Raw genomic sequence first — 19,576 nt, 5'->3', positions numbered from 1 at the left:
TCAAAATAATTTGGATATATTCAAATAGGCCCTGACTTGTAGTTTTACTTGTACATGGTAGATGTCGTTTCAGCCATATTTATGTTCGGGGTAGACAATAAACAGCTGTATGCAAAAGTTTGTGCACCCCTTGACAAATAACACATTTTAATGATTTTTTTTTATTGAAAAGATATAAACACAGCCTCTTTAGGATATGGGGAAAAAACACAATATTTTCTGCAAACATTAATGCATAGTTACTTTTTATGTCATAAATTGAACAAAAATTAAAAAAAAGAAGTCTCAGATTCTTTTTACAAGGTCTCAGACCTTAATCAGCTCGTTGGACCTGAGGCATGTCGACAATTGTCACTAGGAAATGTAAGCTGGTGCCAATTTCAAAGCTTTACAAATACTCTGACTCTTCAAACCTTGTGCAAACACTCAGCAACCAACTCTAAGCAGCTGTGTGAGACTCTGAAAATGAAAATTATTGATGTCCACAATGCAGAGAAAGGCTACAAGAAGATACCAAGTGCTGTCTGCTTGCAGTTATAGTGTGAAATGTAATTAAGAGAGGGCAGTTTAGGGGAACTATGGAGGTCAAGATGAGATCTGGAAGATCAAGAAAACTCTTGGAGAAATCTGCTCGTATGCTGGTCAGAAAGGCAAATCAAACCCCCCATTTGACAGCAAAAAACCTGTAGGAAGATTTAGCAGACTCAGGAGTGGTGGTGCACCGTTCCACTGTGCAGCGATGCTTGCACAAACAAGACCTTCATGGAAGAATCAGTAGAAGAAACTTACCTGTATCCTCATTATAAAATCCAATGTCAGAAGTATGCAACACAACATCTACAGAGGCCTGAGGCACTTTGGAAACAAGTGCAGTGGACTGATAAAGTTCTCTCTTTTGGCCACAATCAGCAAAGGTATGTCTAGAGGAAAAAAGGAGCAGCATTTCATGAAAAAAAACCCTTGCCGACTTGTCAACTGTTAAGCATGGGGGTGGATCTATCATACTTTGGGGTTGTGTTGCAGCAGGAAACATTGCACGGGTGAAGTGAAGAATGGATTCCACTAAATACCAGCAAATTCTTGAAACAAACATCACACTGTCCATAAAAAAGCTGAAGCTGAGAAGATGATGGCTTCTACAACAGGATAATGCTCCTAAACATACCTTGAAATCAACCACGGACTACCTCAAGAGATGCAAGCTGAAGGTTTTGGAATGGCCCTGACTTAAACGTAATTGAAAATCTGTGAGTAGATCTTAAAAGAGCTGTGCATGCAAGATAGCCCAAGAATATTGAACTAGAAGCGTTTTGCAAGGAAGAATGGGAGAAAATCCCAAATACAAGAATTGAAAGAGAATTAGCTGGCTACAAAATGCATTTGCAAGCTGTGATATCTGCCAGAGGGGGTGTTACTAAGTACTGACTATGTTGGGTGCCCAAACTTTTGCACATGCCACAATGATGTTTTTATTTTTTTATTATTGTTCAATTTATGACATAAAAAGTTACTTTGCATTAATGTTTCCTGAAAATATTATGTTTATGTTCCATATCCTAGAGAGGCACTGGTTACATCTTTTAAATCATGTCAAGGGTGCCCAAACTTTTGAATACAACTGTAGACAAAATTTAATACAATGTTATTGATCTTAGCATTATTTCACTATTGATATTTGTGATAACAGTAAAAATGTAAACTCATGTTGGTCCCAGTGAGATAAATGGTGTTTTAGTATTTTACTAGAGTGAAATTTTCAAAGGATTTATGTTCCCATGTGTGAAGATCTTACACAGTGACAAATTTACTTAAAGTAATTTGTGTCACAATATTATCTTACACTGAGTATTGTTTATTTGGTTTCTGTCAGTTATTTTATTGCAAATACTACATTTCTAAGATGTTGCCCTGGATTATTTTGCAGGCATAAAAATCAAAGTTGAATTATTGAGCAAATAAAAAAGCTTCATATGAAAATTCACATCATCATTGAGGATTAGATGATTTCAACTTTTAGAATCTAGGCCCCCCATCAAGTATACTTAATCACATGGAAATTAAATGTATTAGATACGAACCTGACACTAGTTAACGATAATGCTAATGGCTGAAAGGTAACTGATCAGCAGACAGATTTATTTTGCTTCACAGTTGCTTTGGATATAAAATGACATTGAAATCTCTTTAACTATTGTATTCACTGACCCTGTAAAGCAGCTCACTTTATTTTGAGCAGTGTCAAATCGGATATTATGTACACTCATTACACAATATCCTATTGCATTGCTCTGAGTGCTCACCTTGCTCCATTGTGTGTATGTGTGTTCGTACATGCACATAGTCCGCCTCCACCACTGAGCACTGTGCCAGTGTTAACGTGTTCTCTGAGCACCCTTCTCACCAACACACACACACACACACACACACACCGAGCTGCAGGGCTCTCCATGTAGCACTGCATTATATAAGAAATCAGCCCAATCTTTCTCCTCCACACTCTGTAGAGCTTAGAGAGCATTTCACTGCCATGGGACAGGTACGCACCATGAATGTGAATGTATGTTTGCATGTGTCTTTTAATCATTGACCATTTCCTGTAATGTAGAACAGAAAAATGTGCTACAAGGCCACCTGTCTTTTTCTCACCCCCTCCTTCCCTCTCTCAACTGTTGTCCATCTCAGAGCCTGAGCCGGGACCAGTCGGTAGACAGATCAGCAGCGGAGGACAGGTGAGTGATTCACTGTCAACTGTTAGCTCAGAAAACCTTTAGAGCAGCGTTTTCACATGGATTTACTATCCAACATTTTAGTGGCGATAATTTCTCAAGATTATAGTGATAGTGCTGAGAGAAAAATGTTTTCTCTGCATCAAAACTCTGAAAGCCAGCTGTGTGTTTGTTGTTAATGACATTTAGGTCTAGATGTATTTTTTGCAAATGATTTAGAACTGTGTAAAGGTGCAGAGTGTGCATGTGTTTTTCAGCACGAGCCTGCTACCTGTGTTGGTGGAAGAGGAGGAGAGTGTGCAGGACAGTACAGCTGAGTCTCCAGCAGTAGCAGCCAGCATGGCAGGTGGGAAGAAAACTCTCAAATCTGTGTGTATGAATGAGGTAGAGAGAAACGGAGAAGCCGATATTTTCCAAGTTGACTGTTTGTTTACGCCTTCTTACATGTATGTATGTGTAAGTTTGTCCACCCACACATTATTCTTCCTCTAGGGACAAACCGGCTCACCAGCAGCGGAGCGACCACCTTCTCTGACAGCAGCTCTCCTCAGTCAGGATCGTCCGTCATACATGCCAACCAATCAGGCATGGGCAGCGTGACCTCTGACCCCAGCCAGGTTGAGGATAGCGCTTCAGCAGCCAAAAAGGATTCCCTCCCCCATCATGGAAAAAATAAAAAGGAACTGGTAAGACCTGCCCTACTCCCACTTTCCTCTAAACCCGGTGTTGGATGAGTAATAACACATACTAATGTTGATGAAGATTTGAAATCATGTATATAAGCAATAAATCATAAAAGGTTTTCAACTGTAATTGAGGAAAAATAACCATTCTAATGCATAAAAGACTGGTTTAGAAACCTTTACAAGTCAGCTTTGGTTCAGTTTAATATTTTTTAATTTATGATTTAGATATGACGTTGTATTTGTTGTTTTTTGTTTGTTAAATCTTATTTTTTATTCTTAGATTTTATGAAACATCACATGATCATGGTGAATGTGGATGTTGTAATTATGATTAAATCAGTGACAAGATTGTGCCATTGGTATATTCATTCAGTGTGACATTACAACCTGAAGAGAAATGCAGTTTTTCCAGCTATGTGAGTGTTTGTGTGTTTGTGTGTTTGTGTGTGTGTGTGTGTGTGTGTGTGTGTGTGAGTGAGTGAGTGATAGGGAGAGGAAGGGAGAGAGAGCATACTTTCTATTTTAACTCCACTCAGGATCAGATCATTCAGAATCAAGAGCCAACTACACTGCCGGCTTCTTTGAATCTTCACTATTCACCTTCATTATGTAAAGACCTTTTTAAAGGAGAAGGGAAAGTAGGGAGGGAGCAAGTAAAGGGAGCAATATGGATGTTGAGTGGAATGGGAAAGTGAAGGGATCAGAGTTAAAAGGAGAGCAGGACGGTGAGAATGAGCCAAGACAGGCAGTAACGTTTGTCCGGAACCTGCAGGAGCTGTCACAGAGCATGGAGACCATTGAGCAGCACAAGGTTCAGGAGGACAAAAGCGAGACCAGCGTGACCACTGAGAAGGAATGTATGTGTTATATTCATTGTTCACTGTTATACACTAGATATTATAAATGTTACTAACCACCTCTCTCTTTGATACCAAATTAAACCCAATTTTAAAATCAGTCTTTCATTCACTCTTTGAACGTTTAAATGGTGATTGCATTATTTTGATCAGCTATTTCTTGTGCTTTGATTCACCTGCTTATTATTTCCCTCTGTAGCTGAGGCGTCAGTGATCTCTGACACCAGTGACTCCTTCAAAGAGGACAGGAACAGGTAAGACAGACAGTGATCATGGTAACACAACACTTAAATCCATAATAGTATGCATATGAGAAGGCTTGTTTAATCGCTGTCTCTTTCTCTGCAGCCTGTCACAGAATGACAAGGAGATTGAGGTATGCATACCATTAGATCTTGGAGCTGTGATTCATATCATTAGTTACGTAAGCCACTGGTGTGTTAAGGACAGTTTTTAGATTGAATGAAGATGAATAAACAGAGCAGTTTTTTGGGGATTAGGTATCTCTACAAGTAGATTTACTGATTACTCCTCATTTGAAATCAGATATGTACATCATATGCACTATTGTAAGTTTGCACTACAGTATACCCATTCAATGTTAGTGCATCCCTTTTGTTAATGTAAACTGATCTGATTCTCTTGAAATATGAGGGTTGTCTACAGGGAGGTGGGGAGTTTCATAATTTATCTGGTGCAACTTTTCTGGCAGTACAATAAATCTGACATTGATAGGGGGAAAACTCTTCTCATGATCAAACAAGGAAATGTTAGAGATGGTCATCATGTCTACAGTTGGCAGGACACAGTATGTCTAGCAAGCCAAAATTTTGAGAAAGTGAGTCAAGTGCTTTTTCGTGTTTGCAGACGGAGTTCCAGCGTCTGGCACTGGGCTTCAAGTGTGACATGTTCACCCTGGAGAAGAGACTCCGCCTGGAGGAGAGGTCACGTGACCTGGCTGAGGAAAACGTCCGCAGGGAGGTCTCCAGCTGCCAGGGCCTACTGCAGGTCAGTGTGTGTGTGGCTAGGTGTGTAACTGCCCAGCTTTCTGTGGTTCGTACACTTTTTCCGCCATCACCTGATACCAGAATTTTATTTTGGCAAATAGAGTAAATTTTAGTTACGTTTTCAGTTTGAGGGAATCAACTCTTCACTTTTTGATAGTTACTCCTGAATGATAATTTGTAGTGCATTTGTATAATTTTTTAGAATTCTGTAATTTGTCTTCCTTCCAGTTTTTAATTTTTTGTCTATGCTGTACATAAAGTCACAGCATGCTGTGGCTTTATATTCTGTGGTGAGTGGTGTGGCTTCAAGAGGTGAAACTCACATGTTTGAACACGTTTCATCCACCTGTCACACTAGACTGCTACTGAGTATAAACAAAATTGCAAAAGATAGGTGTGGTCCATTAAGGGCACTGGGGCACTGCCCCTCTTGCCATTACAATTGTGACATACATATTTTAATGAAAAAATTGTTTGTTATTGTTGTGTTGTGCTTGTGTGTAAATTTCAGTTGTTAATCTCACATAAATCACATAATTACAGAAAAATGCAATGACTATCACTGCCTATAATCTTTGTCTGTGTGTTGAAGAGTGTACTTTTCTCCACCCAACAGCAGTATGTGTGTAATATGTTTGGCTTTTCCTGGTGGCCCCTGATTGGTTGACACCATACACCGAAAATAACTGGATCTGGTGCAGAACATTTTATGCTCAAGAAATGTTACCAGATTGGGTGATTTTCCGCCTAATTGCTGCTTCCTTGTTAGATCATATTTCCCTCCTGAGGGCAGGCAAAACGTACACAGATCATTGTGGTACTGTGGTGATAATTGTAAAGTGAAAGCAGTTCCTAAGTGGCCACTAGAAGATACTTTTTTATACTTTCAGAAACCGCTAGCCTAGCTACTAGCCACCAGCAGCTGGCTCTCTGCTACAATGTATGGCGAATGCTCACGGCCAAAATACCCCACCTAGTAGAAAAGCCACACCACTGGATATGTTATTATATGCTGTTAGTGTAGTAAAAATACTGCGACTCACATTAATGGATAGATACAGACCACTTGAAGCTGCCACTGTTTTTAGCAATATATTATTATTGGCTGTTGTAAATAAATGGGCTGAGAGCTGCATGAACCTTGAAAGCATCATAATGTAGAAGAGAGAATGGAGGATAAATGGTACCCTTTATCTTGTTCTGCAGCCTATTGCTAGGTATATACTATGTTGTGGACAATGTCTTACATCAATAAGAATGACTGCATCAACCAGATGTAACTGAATAGAGGTCAGTCAGTGAGTATGAGTGGAAAATCCTCTACAAAAGTATTCTTCTGCCATATGCAGTCATTTAATTTCATATTTCTTTATGTCTCTCTATCTTTCTGTCTTCATCATTTTTCCCTCTCCCTTCCTCTCCTCTCAGGCTCTGACTCCTCTGTGTGAGGACGACAACCAGTCCATGGAGATCATCCAGCGGCTCCAGAAGAATCTAGATATTCTCATCCAGTCCATGACCAGGGTGTCCAGTCGCTCTGAGATGCTAGGAGCCATTCATCAGGTGGGCTTGTGTTGTCAACATTGATTTCTGTTGTTTTGTAGTGTGATCACGCTATAAACTGAAGTCTGTTTTCACTGTTGTTCCAGCAAAACAAGTTCTACCGCCATATGATTAAGTTCATTTTGATTATGATGATTCAATGGAGTCTTGTGCATGTTAGGAGAGTCGTATTGGTAAGGCTGTGGAGGTGATGATCCAGCACGTGGAGAACCTGAGGAGGATGTACACCAAGGAGCACGCTGAACTGCTGGAGCTGAGAGAGACACTAATGCAGAACGAGAGGTCGTTTGGATCACAAACTGAAAGAGGTTTGAGTTTAAGTACATAAACGTGTGGGTATGTCTATCAAGGTGCAACATGAAGTGAGTTTTTAGACTGGTGTTACAATTAGTTGCTACTCTGTGCTTAAATTTGACAATTGCTGTGCTAATAAATACAAAATACTCAGTGTTTCTTCCCACGTTTTTTGTCTAAAACCAAATATTTGAAATTTGAAAGTGGTTGCCACTTCTTTAAGGCAAGTTCTTAAAGGCCTTAAAATAAAATGTGTATATTTGTCATTTAAAAAAATCACAAAATTGAACAGCTAATTGGATTAAATGTGCCAAGAAATTACAACATATCAGACTTAGACTGACAAGGCCAACGTTGGCTTAATATACTGACAAAAGCAAATGATCACTATGATCAGATGGGTGTATGTTTAAATACAGTATGATACTCAGTTACAAGCAGTACACATACAAAGCACAACACATGCAAAGTCATTGATCTGTTCCTCTTTCCAGATGACTTCCGTGGCAAGAAGCCAACAACATCACAGTACTACAAGGTCAGCTGCAGCTAGGTTACATATAATCTCATTATTCTCCATTACTCAGGATTGATGTTGATTTGATGTGTTAAAAATATCCAAGTCTGTTAATGAGGTGATTCTGATTTTTTTTTTTTTTTTTTTAATTAATTAATTAATTAATTTATTTATTTTCCCCTCATGCATCCCCTCAGTCATCAACCCGGCGGGTCAGCATAGCAGGAATACCCCGCTCTGGTGGAGGCAACATGCACTTTGACATGGTGAGGACGACACTGCCAGCGCTTTGCTTACCATCATAGCATAGACAAAATCTTACTGATCCAATTCAAGTGCCGAACTATTTGCAATACAGTGTAAAATGGTGCAGAACAAACTTGTCAGATCATGTATAACCAGACTGTAACAGTCTCCCACAGTGGCCTAAACATCTTAAATGTAGGACATGGTTTGAGTCATTTTGGGGGCCTTTTAAGCATCTGTTGATCTGTTCCGGACAACCAGGCAAGCACAAATTTAAAAAAATGACTCAGGGTTATGTCAAGTGAAGTTAAACATGTTTTATGTCAGAGTATGGTGGATCCTGGTTGAAATTGGTTGTAATTATGCTTTAAGTTATACAAAGAAGCATTTTTGGTTATGGTGATCATGATTCAAATGTTTTGATCTCCTAACACAGCCTAAAACACAAGACGGTTCTGAGGCTGAGACAGAGAGACTGACCAGGCGATCTCCATGGTAGGTATTTGCATTTGTGTATGTACAGTATGTGTATGCTATAACCTGGATTATAATATATCAAGCATAGCTAACCAAGACTGTATGTGAAAGGGTGTATGGTTAAAATAAAAAGCAAGATCAGCTTTTATATGACTCAACTGTTAAAACACACCAGCATTGTTTCTGATGGGTTTGAATCTATTCGCTGTGGCTGTGGTTTTTCTCAGGCCACAGAGATATGCCATAACATGACATGAGGGTTGTTTTTGTTGTTATGCCTGTATGTGATAACGGTGGTTTTCAGGAATGTGGCAGGAAAGAGCACAGCACGCCCCCCACTAAAACGCTTTGTTAGCTCTGCGGCCTGGGTTGACACAGAAGAGCCTTCTCTCATGATGAAGGGGTAAGAAATGCCAAGGAGAAGGAGACTGCGTCGCACAAGTCCTTTCACTGTGGACCCAGATGCATAAAGATGGCAGCTTTCTGGTGTGAAATCATCATTATCTATCCCACAGTGCACTTGCTGTTGACTTGAGAATTAAGGGTTATAGAGCTTTCTGTCATGGTCAAGTTAATATTTCTTCAAATCACTTTGTATTTTAAATAATATGATGATCCATTGCAGACTTTTCAATGTCAAAAGGAGCTTGAAATTAAACTTCTGTCCTTGCTAAAAGAAAAGCATGCCCCCATAAAGATGTGGATTGGGTGTAGGGAAAAGGAAAGAGAAAAGCCTAAACAGCCGCAACAAACTCAAAACAGCAGTGTTATCCTTTAAGAACACAAAAAAACAGGGATGATGACTTCAAACCACTTGGCAGCCATCATTCATGTGTCTGGTCGCATGGGGAAGTGTTTATCAGAAGCCTACATTCTGACATTTTCCAGTTCTTGCACGTTTTTTTGTTTTGTTTTGTTTTTTCTTCCTGTCTTTATAAAATGTAAAGTAAGAGACAGTGTTGACTATTATTTTAGCACCATATAGCTTTCAAATGTTTGGACAACAAGAGTAGAATTGGCCATATTTGACTGACTAAGCCAAACTTGAAGCTTAGATGATGTGAATCAAGCACTTCTAATGCTCTTCAAATATCTTAAAGGTTGTGAAATTGTTTTGTGCATTCATGATATAATACTGGAGCACATAATTTGCATTGTGGGGCTTGCATTGTTATATTGTAGAAAACGACTTCAAACATATCTTTTTTGTTAAGCAAATGATTTTACATCATGAATATTTAAAGGTGTACGTGTCTGCATCTGCCTGCTTGGTTTGGCTGCATGAAATGTGCATGTGTGCATGTACACATACTGAACCTGTGTGGTAATACAGTCATGCTTGTATATGAATGTGCAACCGAAGAGTGTGTTTGTGAATGCCTGACCCACGCGTGCCCACAGGACAGCCCGCGACAGCACCGACTTCCAGTCGGAGGACGAGCAGAAGGAGCAGCCTGTGGTAGAGAGGAGGAGGTCCAGTCTCAGTGAGCTGGGCAACAAACTCACCTCCCTCATTCTGCCTCTCAAGACGTTAGTCCAACCAAATACCCACCACTAGCCTACTGCAGCTCCACTTTCTGCCAGCAAAGCTAAGAGGCTAGCTGAATTGTGGAAGAGTTCATCATTTAGGTGGTTCCAATTTTCTATCTTAAACTCCATATTTGTCCAATTTTAACAGTAGTTTCTGTGGTACTTTTGCAGCGTATTTCACAGAAATTATGTGAGTCCAGTACTGTGACACGTTAACATCCAATCCAATGATTTAGCCAATATATTATTAGCTATATATAGGCAAAATAATTTTTCTGTAGTAGCAAGCAGTAAATCAAACAAATGATTTAATATGAGGTGATCCTTATGTGTTTGGTTTTTTAAATTTTTTTTATCATGTTCTATTTTTGAAAAGTTGGATTACCATATGAAACCTCCTAAGTGATGAAGCTTTCATGATAAGGGTCTGTTCTGGACTAGCTTCTGTGTTCCAGGGGCTCATGTTGATTGAGCATTTCTACTCAGGGCAGAAATGAACCATTTCCTTCAGCTGTTAACTGACTTGAGATCAGTGTATGGCAATCAGTCCCTCCAGGAAATCGCGATCTTGCAATTGCAATGATTCTTGAAAACTCAACCACGCTCCGCAGTATTTGCTGGGGCTTGCAATTTTGCAAAATCCCTGTGATTTACAATGGTAATTTTGTTAAAAATTTAAAAAAAGATGAGCACTAAAATATTTTCTATTATTATTATGTTATTTCTGTGATGTGCAGTAATCATAGGAAGTGATTAGATATGATTCGATTCATTAGGTAGTAGTTGTGCCAATTCATGCAATTTTAGAGCTAAAAAATCACATGAAACTTTGCAAATAGCATCGCAGTTTTTGAGAAAAGCCACTGCAAAATCAAGCATTTTTGATCCCAACAATCACCAGAAAAACACTGAAATCCTGGAGGGACTGAGCAATGTGACAAATGACTTTGGAAGCTTCATGATTTGTTTTTCATGCATGGGTCTCAAGTTCAGATTTGCACTGTGCAAAGCCTCTAACTGATACCCAAGCCATCTATAAAGGGTGCTGTCTTCTGTCATTTACTAACATGTTCAGCCACCTTAACAATTGTATGTGCAAACCTACTACACTTGACTGTTTTCTTTATTTTTGTGGGGCTACTAAGTGTTTTCTGCAAGCAGATCATGTGTTTTTCTGAACTGTCCTTTCCTCTTTTCCTCCCTCCACATTGCTCAGGAGTCAGGATGAGCTGTTTGTAATGCTGTAAGTGTGTAGGGAGGAGAGTCCAAAGTGTGAAATGCTTGTGGATTCTATCTCTGTCCAAAAAACAATAAATGCATGCAAAAGGCCTGTATTTAGCAGGTAGGAGTGCCAATACAAGGCCACTTCTGAGCTTGCACTGACTCCCATAATGACTGTAAAGTGATTTGAAGCAGCACTCCTACTGTTGACAGATTCCAGGCCAAAATCATCTGCTGCTTTTGCCTAACCATGCAATAATTGCTCAAATCTACCTCCATGCCAACCACTCTTAACTGTGCTGCTGAGAGCTTTTTGATTATGCTGATGAAGATAATGTGAATGGTTCTGTATCTTTGACACTTTGAGATAGGTGGTAATACTGTAGATTGCACCAAGCTGCAGCTAATTCACTGCCTGCCATCCATTAGTTACCACAAATGACCCACAGCTTTTAGAAGGAAGTGTTATGTTTTTCATGGCACTGTTCTGTTATAACTCCCTCTCATCACAACATGTCATTTTTGGTAACTTATTCACTCTCTTGCTTTATTGGATACAATTTTACATCTTTTCTCAGTGTCAACCATCTCCCATGCCTAATTTTCTAACCATCCTGTTCTCTAAGGTTTTGTTATCTTTTGTTGCCCCCCCTCCAGCCCAAGTCCCTTATCAAGCCCTACATCTACAGACCCAGGAACAGCCCAGTCTCTGTCCCATAGCCTAACCTCCTCCCGGGCAGCTGCGACTGCAGCAGTAGCCAGAGGCAGCAGGGGGCTCTGGCTTTGGTTGGCCATGGTGGTGGTGCTAGCAGGTACACTCAGTTTCTCAGTGATAGTGGTTTTAAGATCAATTTTTCATTCTTTTTCATTTTTTATGTTATAGATAACATACAGTAGATCATTTCTAAATACTGATTAAAGCCTATTTAAATGAGCATTTTCACATTTAAATCAAGATAATTTCTCATACAGCTTGCACGTGCACTTCTAATACAGGAGTTCAGTATTTTAAAGGTTTGAGCTCGCTCTTTGTTTTGGCTTGGTTCTTTAAGGCCTATAAACTCTGATGGATTTCTTTAAAGTGTTACAGGCCTAGTCTATGATGCTCAGTTGGTAACCTCAGTGACACAGCTGCTATTACACCTTTAACATCCAACCCATGTTTCTGCATAGATGTTTTCCTCTAATGGCACAATGGATAGTGAGATCCATTCTGTGTACTGAAATATTCATGGTTCTCCTCCTGCAGGTCTCCTGGCACTGCTGGCCAGCCTGGTGATGCAGCCAGCAGTAGATGCAGCCCCTGTGGGGACCGGGGACTCCTGGATGACCATGCAGCAGCTGCTGTGGCCCTACACAGGGCTCCGTCACAACGGACAGCCCCCCGTCTAGCCCGACATCCGGGGTGGATGGTGCTATGCCCATCAGCCCTCTACAGAGATTATCTGTTCACTGGGATGGTGATGAAGAAAGAACAGTGTACCACTCCTGAGCGGTGGCTGTTTGGATATTTACTGGTGCCTGAAGATTCCTAGACAGACTCTTATTGACAGCACAGTCCAGTCCTCAGGGGATAGTTAACCCTACGGAGGATTTTATGTGTCACATTACGTTTGCTAAATTAGTTAGTCTGTGTGTGTGTATGCGTGTGTCTGTGTTTAAAAGAAGCAGCAGATAAAGGAGGTGGCAACCAATATCTTTTATGGTGGGCTGCTCAACATTATGATGCAGTTTTCCTATCAGTGCTCCTGGCAACTGTTCACCTGGACCCAACACGATCTGTAAAATCCGGCTTGATCAGTTGTCAGAGCTGCCACAATGTTGACTAATCATGTCACAACTTCATCAGAATGATAGCGCTGATCCACAAAGTCTGAATGCAGTTTTCCATTGACAAACATCATGGACGATGGCTTTTTAAACACATTTCATGCACTTGAAGATACAGGGGGACTGCTAGCCTTTTTAATGGAATTCCTCAGTGGTTGCAGAGGACATTTTATAACTTTAAAGTCTATAAACACTGGTAATAAACATTCATTTTAAGTGTTTTTAAGTGTTTTTGAAATCTATATTTATGAGTTTGTTAGTTTTGAGTGGGGAGATGTGAATGTTTATTTTTAAGTTATAATTATACATTGTTACAGTCTTAACACCAAAGAGTTTTTTTATTTTCCTTTTTTTTTTGAGTTCTTGCTGTGGTTGTCACCGTTTTCAACTTCATACACTTTTGTATGTTCCAAAGAAGATGCTTGAAACTTTGCATAAATAAAGTAGTCAATTCTACAATAGAAGGTGTGTGTTCCTATGTGCATCCAAATGTACATTTCAAATTCAGGAGGTTAAAATGACTTTAATTTGTTAATTTAAAAAAAATGTAACTCCTCACACAAGTTTATGAATACATAAGTGGTCTGGTGGCACAGAGCAGACTCTGTACTGTGTCAACAAAGAGATAGTTGGACTCTCTGGTCCTAACTATGCCATCAGTGCTCATGTTGTCCTGCAGCATGTGGATGAAGGTGGAGTGAAACTCACTTCCTGGAAAATGGTCTGGAGAGAAAGCCTCACTCATCTCTGTGATCTCCAGCTTCTGACTCCTCTGGGCACCCAGCAGGTAGAGACTCCACAAGCCTTTAGGCACAGGGGTGGGGCCATGATGCTCACACACCTGGCAGAGGAGAGGAGAGGTAAGAGAAAGATGTATATAAATAGGAAAAACAAACAACAAAACAATTCAAAGTGAATTTGGTGGTTTGGATTGGGTGTTTTCTGTTTTCATCTCTGGTGTGCTCACTCAACCAAGGCCAGAAACTCCACTGTCAATCACATGCTGATTGTTTGAGAGAGTGTCCTTTTTTTACACACAGTGTGGCATTACATAACTTCTCTCTTCCTCATTCTTGCCCTGCCTCTGGGCTGTCTACTAAATGTCTGTTTATGTTGAGGGCACCCAGGTGACAGTGAACTGGCTGTGGTGCAGCATTTTTGCTGTTTTGACAACACCTTACTGATTGTCAGGGTGCCAGTGCGGAGGGGTTGGAATGAACCTTTGCATGTAGCTGGAGGCTCCATGTGTACTGGAGCACACAGATGACTGTCTACACCCTCCTCAGGCAAACAGAGGGACATGGCAGCAAAAAGACTAGTTCATAGGGAACTGGCATTTCCACATTGGAAGGAAAAAGGGGTAAAATACTAAATTAAATAAATGTATCTAATGTATGTGTTAAAGAAAATACCTGCATGACCAGATGCTCAGCTCCACATTTGGCATTCCACTTGCTCCACGAAAAAGCGCAGGCAGAGGCGAAGAGGGCCATCTGTTCGTAGGCAGCGTGTTCTGTAAGTGGGTCCTGCAGAGGAGACAAACCACACAGCACATTTTGTAATATTGTGGGAAATGCATGGACTGTAATCTACTGACATAACAAGACTAAGAGTCTACAGCCTCAACAACAGCTCTAAGAGGCTCTGCTTAGACAAAGGTTAATGTTGGCACAATGACAATTAATATGTCACCAGCTTGAGCAATGTTCTCTTAAAATGATACTTAAAGGGAAATAGATCAGGTTTTATCTTCCGCTTCCAGTAAGTTCTACACAGATATGCAAGTATGTTCTATTTGGCAGGTTTGTCCATCCAACACAACACGGACAACCAAATTAGGTCAAATTTAGCTCAAACCTGTTATATTGTCTGTCTTCTATTCTACAAGCCAACAGGTAGGAGATGCAGACCTTGCCGCAGGTGCTGACGTATTTGTCGGTGTACTCGCTCACAAAGATGTTGATCCCTGCATTGAGCATGGCTCTTTGCAGGGCGGGGCCACTCATCCACTTCCCTACGAGGTGAGAGAGGCCTATCTCTTGCTCTGACTGCAACATGCACTGGTTACCCTGTTTGTAAAATAGACACAAGCACATATTATAAGAGTCAGACTACATCCACTGATTTATCCTTGTGTTTTTGTTTTGTGTCTCTTACCTGGATGGTGATGCTGAGGTCGATGAGCGCTCCGTTGATGATGAAAAGAGCTGAGTCTTGGCCGAGCGGCCGGAGCTCCCAGCTTTGGAAAGGAAAGTTGGCATATGTTTCCTGCATCAGCACGAAGGCCTGGAAGGAGTCCATCTTGAAGGAGATCTTTGCTTCCGCCTCCGCGTAAGAGATGTCAGTGATACCATCCATTCTCCACTGCTTCACTGGATAAAAGAGACAATTTCAATGTGCATGCCTTTTTGGTGCCTTTAAAATGTATTTCAAAACCTGATCTGTCATTTCCAATTTAGTCTACTTTTTTTAAAAAAAAAAAAAAAAGTTTTATGCCTTTCTATGTTGAATACAGGATTATACAGTGTGTGTTGCAGTGCGCCAACCTGCAGCATCCCAGCGAGCCACTTGGGGAGCCTCCAAGAAGACAACAGATTCAGGAAGTGTCACAGACACCCCAACAGGAGGGCAGGTAAGGGCCTCGTTGTCATCTAAGTTGGACTGTTCCGTGGGGTAGCGGAAAAATTGAAGCCCTGTGTCCAACAGCTAGAAAAACACAATTGTGGTGGTATGGTATGAGAGAAAATCAGAAAAATAGGGTTAACTTAAGGGGTGTACCGCTGGGCCTTGGTGTAAGCAGCACACATTGAAACTCCTCTCTGTTCACCTGTCTAATTTCCCAGCCATTGACCTGATGAGCCTGTGGTGGTAGGTGGAACACGTCATAGTAGAAGACCCCACCCAGAGGCGTGTACTGCATCAAGTCCACCACCTGGAAAGACTCACCACAGTCTATCATGGACAGCTGCTTTGGGAGAGAAGTCAAGTCTCCCTCATCTGCAGGCAGAGAAAAACAGAACCATCAAAGGTAGAAGAAAAGCATCTTCATTGGCTTTTCATCCATCTTTACTCTTGACAGCATTCTTTAGCTGGTGGGCAAGAGTCTAAATCAACATTGGACAACATCAACATTATTTTGTTTACGTTTGGGAAGTTTTAGGCTGGCTGTCTTACCACCAAGCGCCTCTATCTGGGTCTGTATCTGGCTGCCTTGGCCCTCTGCAGGCTGGGCACTGATTGTTGACTGTAGACTGGCTGCACTCTGTGAAATAAAGATGCAATAAGCATAAAAACATGAAATGTAACCAGCCCAGTAACTAATTCTTTCCTCCTTTACCTTGCTCCCGGTCCCTTCAAATCCTTCCTCGTCTGCTCTTTGCTGCTGCATGCCGTTGTCGTCCTTCACCTCCCCCTCTCCATTTATCTCCCCCTGCTCAGGTACACCTATGTCAGCCGGAGCCTCCTCGCCGCCTGCAAGAGACCTGGGACCAAACAGACAAGGTAATTATAAATTGCAACATTATTATTACTGTAAAGGTAATTGTGGTATTAGCAATAGTAAAAGGCACTATCAGCTTGACCTGCAGCTTGGTGTGTGTATTCTCAGGTGAGCCATCCTGGCCAGCAAAGACAGGTGGTCATAGCGTGTGTGGAAGTTCCGTATAGCGATGTTGCTCACAGCCAGCTGCTTTGGAAGCTCAAAGCCCATGCCGACCCCCTCAAAGGTTAAACCTTTAAACCTGGATGGACCAGATAGCAACAGAAGACAAGTATCGCAACAGTTGCTACAGTTTGTGCTCATCAGGTGAGTGCGGGTGTCCCCTACCCATCAGTAGTCACAGCTGCAGATCCCAGCTGCCCCCCCCTTCTACCCCAAACACACACAGTCATACACAACCTTGAATTCTTCTTGAGGTTGGCCCAGAGGCACAGTGTAACGTTGTCATCTCTGACCACAGTCTGCATGTTGCCTGTCTCAGTGTCGATGTTGGCACTGGCCCTCTGTGACCAGGGAGACACACAATTTGTAAGGCATTTTTTTATAGTTACAAAGCGCTTCGCTATGTGTGAGTGATGATTATCGAACCTTAAGGATCTCCTCGGTGGTGAGGAGGTGTTTAGTGTGGATTAGCTCCTGCAAATTTATGAGAGCCTCCTGGTACTTCTGGCCCTCTTGTGGATCTGTAACGTCTCTGAGCAGACCCTCCAGCTCCTCCACCTGCTAAAAGGAAAAAGTTTATTTTGTAACACTAGAATACATTTCTTGGAATTAGATTGTGATTTCTTATGATTATCGATGAACTGATAGAATGTGTCTGAATCAGAATTTAAAATAGGGCTGCAATCATCAATTATTTTTATATCATAATCAATTAGTTTATCAATTAATTGTTTGATTCAATGATTAACAGTGGTCAGTGATTAACAGTGCATGTAACAGTATCAAAAGTAATAACAGAAGTATCTGATAGTTGAAGTCAATTTTCTCTCCATTGATTCAACGCCCAATTGCAGGACTCATACTCACTGCATACTCCTCCACACACACAGTACAGACCTGTAGGGCGAGGTTACATTGCTTGAGCACAACTGCGATGTTGACCTCTGGGTCATCTCTCCATAAGCTGGTATATGTGTTAATGTCCTGCTGTACTGCCGGGTCTGGTGTGCCATCACATCGCATGTACCTTTCCCACTGAACACAAAGAACATACTGTGTGTTCTTATCAGCCAGAAGAAATCTGGCAATGAATTCCTGCTTATCCTGCACCGTGGACAGGGCCAAAAAGTTTTGTATCCACCTTGTTTTTCCATGCTGGTGTTTCTTGAGCATGGACTTAAGACTGACAGATATCCCTTTTTTATAGTCTCCCTCTCACTAATAAACCCAGACAGACAGAAACACACACCTTGGCTTTCTCCACAGCATCAGTTTTCCATTTGGTTACTGCAGTATGATTCTCCTCCAGTAGATGGCGGAGTTCATCCAGCTCATCTGCTCTGCGTGCACTGTCCTGTCAGCAAAAGACATCCATGAACAATGTAAATGCAGTATATCCATACTCAAAGCAATACTTGTTTTCGATCAGCACTGTCTGTTTGAGGAAAAAGAATCACATAACAATGCAAACACTGTAAGTTCATGTGTGTCACCATTGAAAATGGTTTACATGACTTACCTTTAACTCAAGCCTTTTCAGCTCCTGCTCCTTTCTCTCTCTTTCCAACCTTTCCTGTTCTTCTCTCGCTGCCTGTAGCCGCGCCTCCTCTATAAGGGGAAAGCACATATGATGCACACTTCAACACTTTTTTTTCTCTCATTCCTAAACACACTATTGTTTGCTTCTGGGATTATATTATGCTTCATGCCAACCACATACACTGTATGGTTGCCAATGCCAACAACAAATTTTAAGATCAGTTAAAGTCCAGTTCCACTCAAAAATGTGTTTTTCTTCTTGCTCCTATATTTAGAATTTTAAAATCAAATTTTAAGGGGTTGACCTATGAGCATGATTTGTAACATCACAAATAGTTTGGAAGCCAAACCTGGTCCAATATCCAACTTACACAAGTGTGATGTGGAAACTTGAAGCTGAGAATGGACTTTACAGTGAAGTAGGAGATATCTTGTGTCCTGCAGTTAAACTTTAGAGATGAAAATATATGTATATTCATAGTTTCTGGAATTTTTAATGAGGGAAAAGGAGGAGATGTCCTTTTAATGATTTTAACAAGATAATTTGATAATTTTGTGGAAAAAACATATCAGACAAATTATTATTCAAATAAGTAAGTTTATATACATCTTAAAACGTCTGGAGAGGATCTTTAAGATGAAGAGAGACGCAACTCTGACAGACAGGGATTACCTTCCTCTTGTAGTCTTCTTTCTTCCTCCTCTTGCAGCTGCTTCGCCCTCTGAGCCTTGTTCAATTTACGTCCCTTTTTGGGTGAGTTGAATTTCGAAAAACATTACAAATCAGTGTTTAACAGGGACAGCTTACTGGGTATGGATGCATTGCTGAGGAGAAGGGGGGTACAGTGACTGTACTCTTTTGTGTTAGAGAAAATGAACCAACAGTAGAAGGTGGGTGGTATTTTCTGTGCCTCGCTGTATATATCTTCGACTACATAACGTGGTTATAGGAACATTGAGAGAATGTGCTGGCTGCCTTTTGCTCATACCTTTCCTTTCTTGGGCGGCTTTCATTCATAGGAGAAAACACAGAAATGAAGTCACAGAAGGTTTCAATTTACATGAATTAAAGGCACAGGGTAAGAAACTTAAGGAAAGAAAGCGCATTAAACTAAAGGTTCTTCCTGCTAACTTGACAACTAAAGGTAAATAGCACTAACGTTGCGCTACTAGCTTATTTTTAGCCGTACTTTCTATGTTTTAACTATGAACTATTTAGCGTTAAACACTTCCGTTAAAACACTTCGAGTATGATAAGGTTTAAAGCAAAACTGGGGCAGTTTATTTAAAAAGAAAATGGTAAAATCTCACCATGCTGAAAAAGAAAAACTCTCCAGCGTCCAAGTAACCATAGAAACGCCTACGCATGCGTAGTTGTCTATTTTTATTTGCGACGTAAAGAAACGACTTACGTGCTGTACG

General features: G+C 40.8%; 2 protein-coding genes across 10 annotated transcripts in view; one reads left to right on the top strand and one right to left on the bottom strand.

Moving 5' to 3' along the window:
* The window catches only part of LOC121890459 (lymphoid-restricted membrane protein), a 40,766-nt gene extending 27,580 nt beyond the window's left edge, over positions 1–13,186 (top strand). For 4 of the 6 annotated variants that reach the window (XM_042402735.1, XM_042402733.1, XM_042402736.1 and 1 more), the window contains exons 24-39: positions 2,683–2,729; positions 2,984–3,072; positions 3,219–3,412; positions 4,185–4,269; positions 4,469–4,523; positions 4,618–4,645; positions 5,137–5,277; positions 6,705–6,839; positions 7,000–7,147; positions 7,628–7,671; positions 7,848–7,916; positions 8,333–8,391; positions 8,678–8,776; positions 9,775–9,903; positions 11,782–11,936; positions 12,374–13,186. In XM_042402735.1, the coding sequence (XP_042258669.1) occupies positions 2,683–2,729; positions 2,984–3,072; positions 3,219–3,412; positions 4,185–4,269; positions 4,469–4,523; positions 4,618–4,645; positions 5,137–5,277; positions 6,705–6,839; positions 7,000–7,147; positions 7,628–7,671; positions 7,848–7,916; positions 8,333–8,391; positions 8,678–8,776; positions 9,775–9,903; positions 11,782–11,936; positions 12,374–12,516 (1,620 nt within the window). In that variant the 3' untranslated portion in view covers positions 12,517–13,186. The remainder of the gene's footprint in view (positions 1–2,682; positions 2,730–2,983; positions 3,073–3,218; positions 3,413–4,184; positions 4,270–4,468; positions 4,524–4,617; positions 4,646–5,136; positions 5,278–6,704; positions 6,840–6,999; positions 7,148–7,627; positions 7,672–7,847; positions 7,917–8,332; positions 8,392–8,677; positions 8,777–9,774; positions 9,904–11,781; positions 11,937–12,373) is intronic. The other 2 variants (XM_042402737.1, XM_042402738.1) reach the window with 2 other exon arrangements.
* Positions 247–19,541, bottom strand: dnai7 (dynein axonemal intermediate chain 7). Of its 4 annotated transcripts, XM_042402744.1 has the most exons (19): positions 19,466–19,541; positions 19,144–19,161; positions 18,828–18,900; positions 18,135–18,223; positions 17,865–17,969; positions 17,513–17,650; positions 17,042–17,176; positions 16,853–16,956; positions 16,536–16,694; positions 16,292–16,436; positions 16,129–16,216; positions 15,782–15,951; positions 15,501–15,660; positions 15,112–15,326; positions 14,865–15,023; positions 14,367–14,480; positions 13,663–13,795; positions 790–920; positions 247–683 (listed from the first exon to the last, which is right to left on the bottom strand). In XM_042402744.1, exons 1-18 carry the CDS (start codon positions 19,520–19,522, stop codon positions 838–840), a joined length of 2,145 nt encoding a protein of 714 aa, XP_042258678.1. In that variant the 5' UTR covers positions 19,523–19,541; the 3' UTR covers positions 247–683; positions 790–837. The 4 variants fall into 4 exon arrangements, with proteins under 4 accessions (XP_042258678.1, XP_042258675.1, XP_042258676.1 ...); XM_042402741.1 differs by lacking the exons at positions 247–683; positions 790–920 and having other exon boundaries at positions 13,458–13,795; XM_042402742.1 differs by lacking the exons at positions 247–683; positions 790–920 and having other exon boundaries at positions 13,458–13,795; positions 17,042–17,173.
* Between the last annotated feature and the right edge of the window lie 35 nt (positions 19,542–19,576).

The sequence above is a fragment of the Thunnus maccoyii genome, chromosome 23 (genome assembly GCF_910596095.1).
Source record: "Thunnus maccoyii chromosome 23, fThuMac1.1, whole genome shotgun sequence".
Classification (NCBI taxonomy): domain Eukaryota; kingdom Metazoa; phylum Chordata; class Actinopteri; order Scombriformes; family Scombridae; genus Thunnus; species Thunnus maccoyii.
Note: the sequence above shows the minus strand (reverse complement) of the source record. Positions and strands in the feature narration are given on the sequence as shown.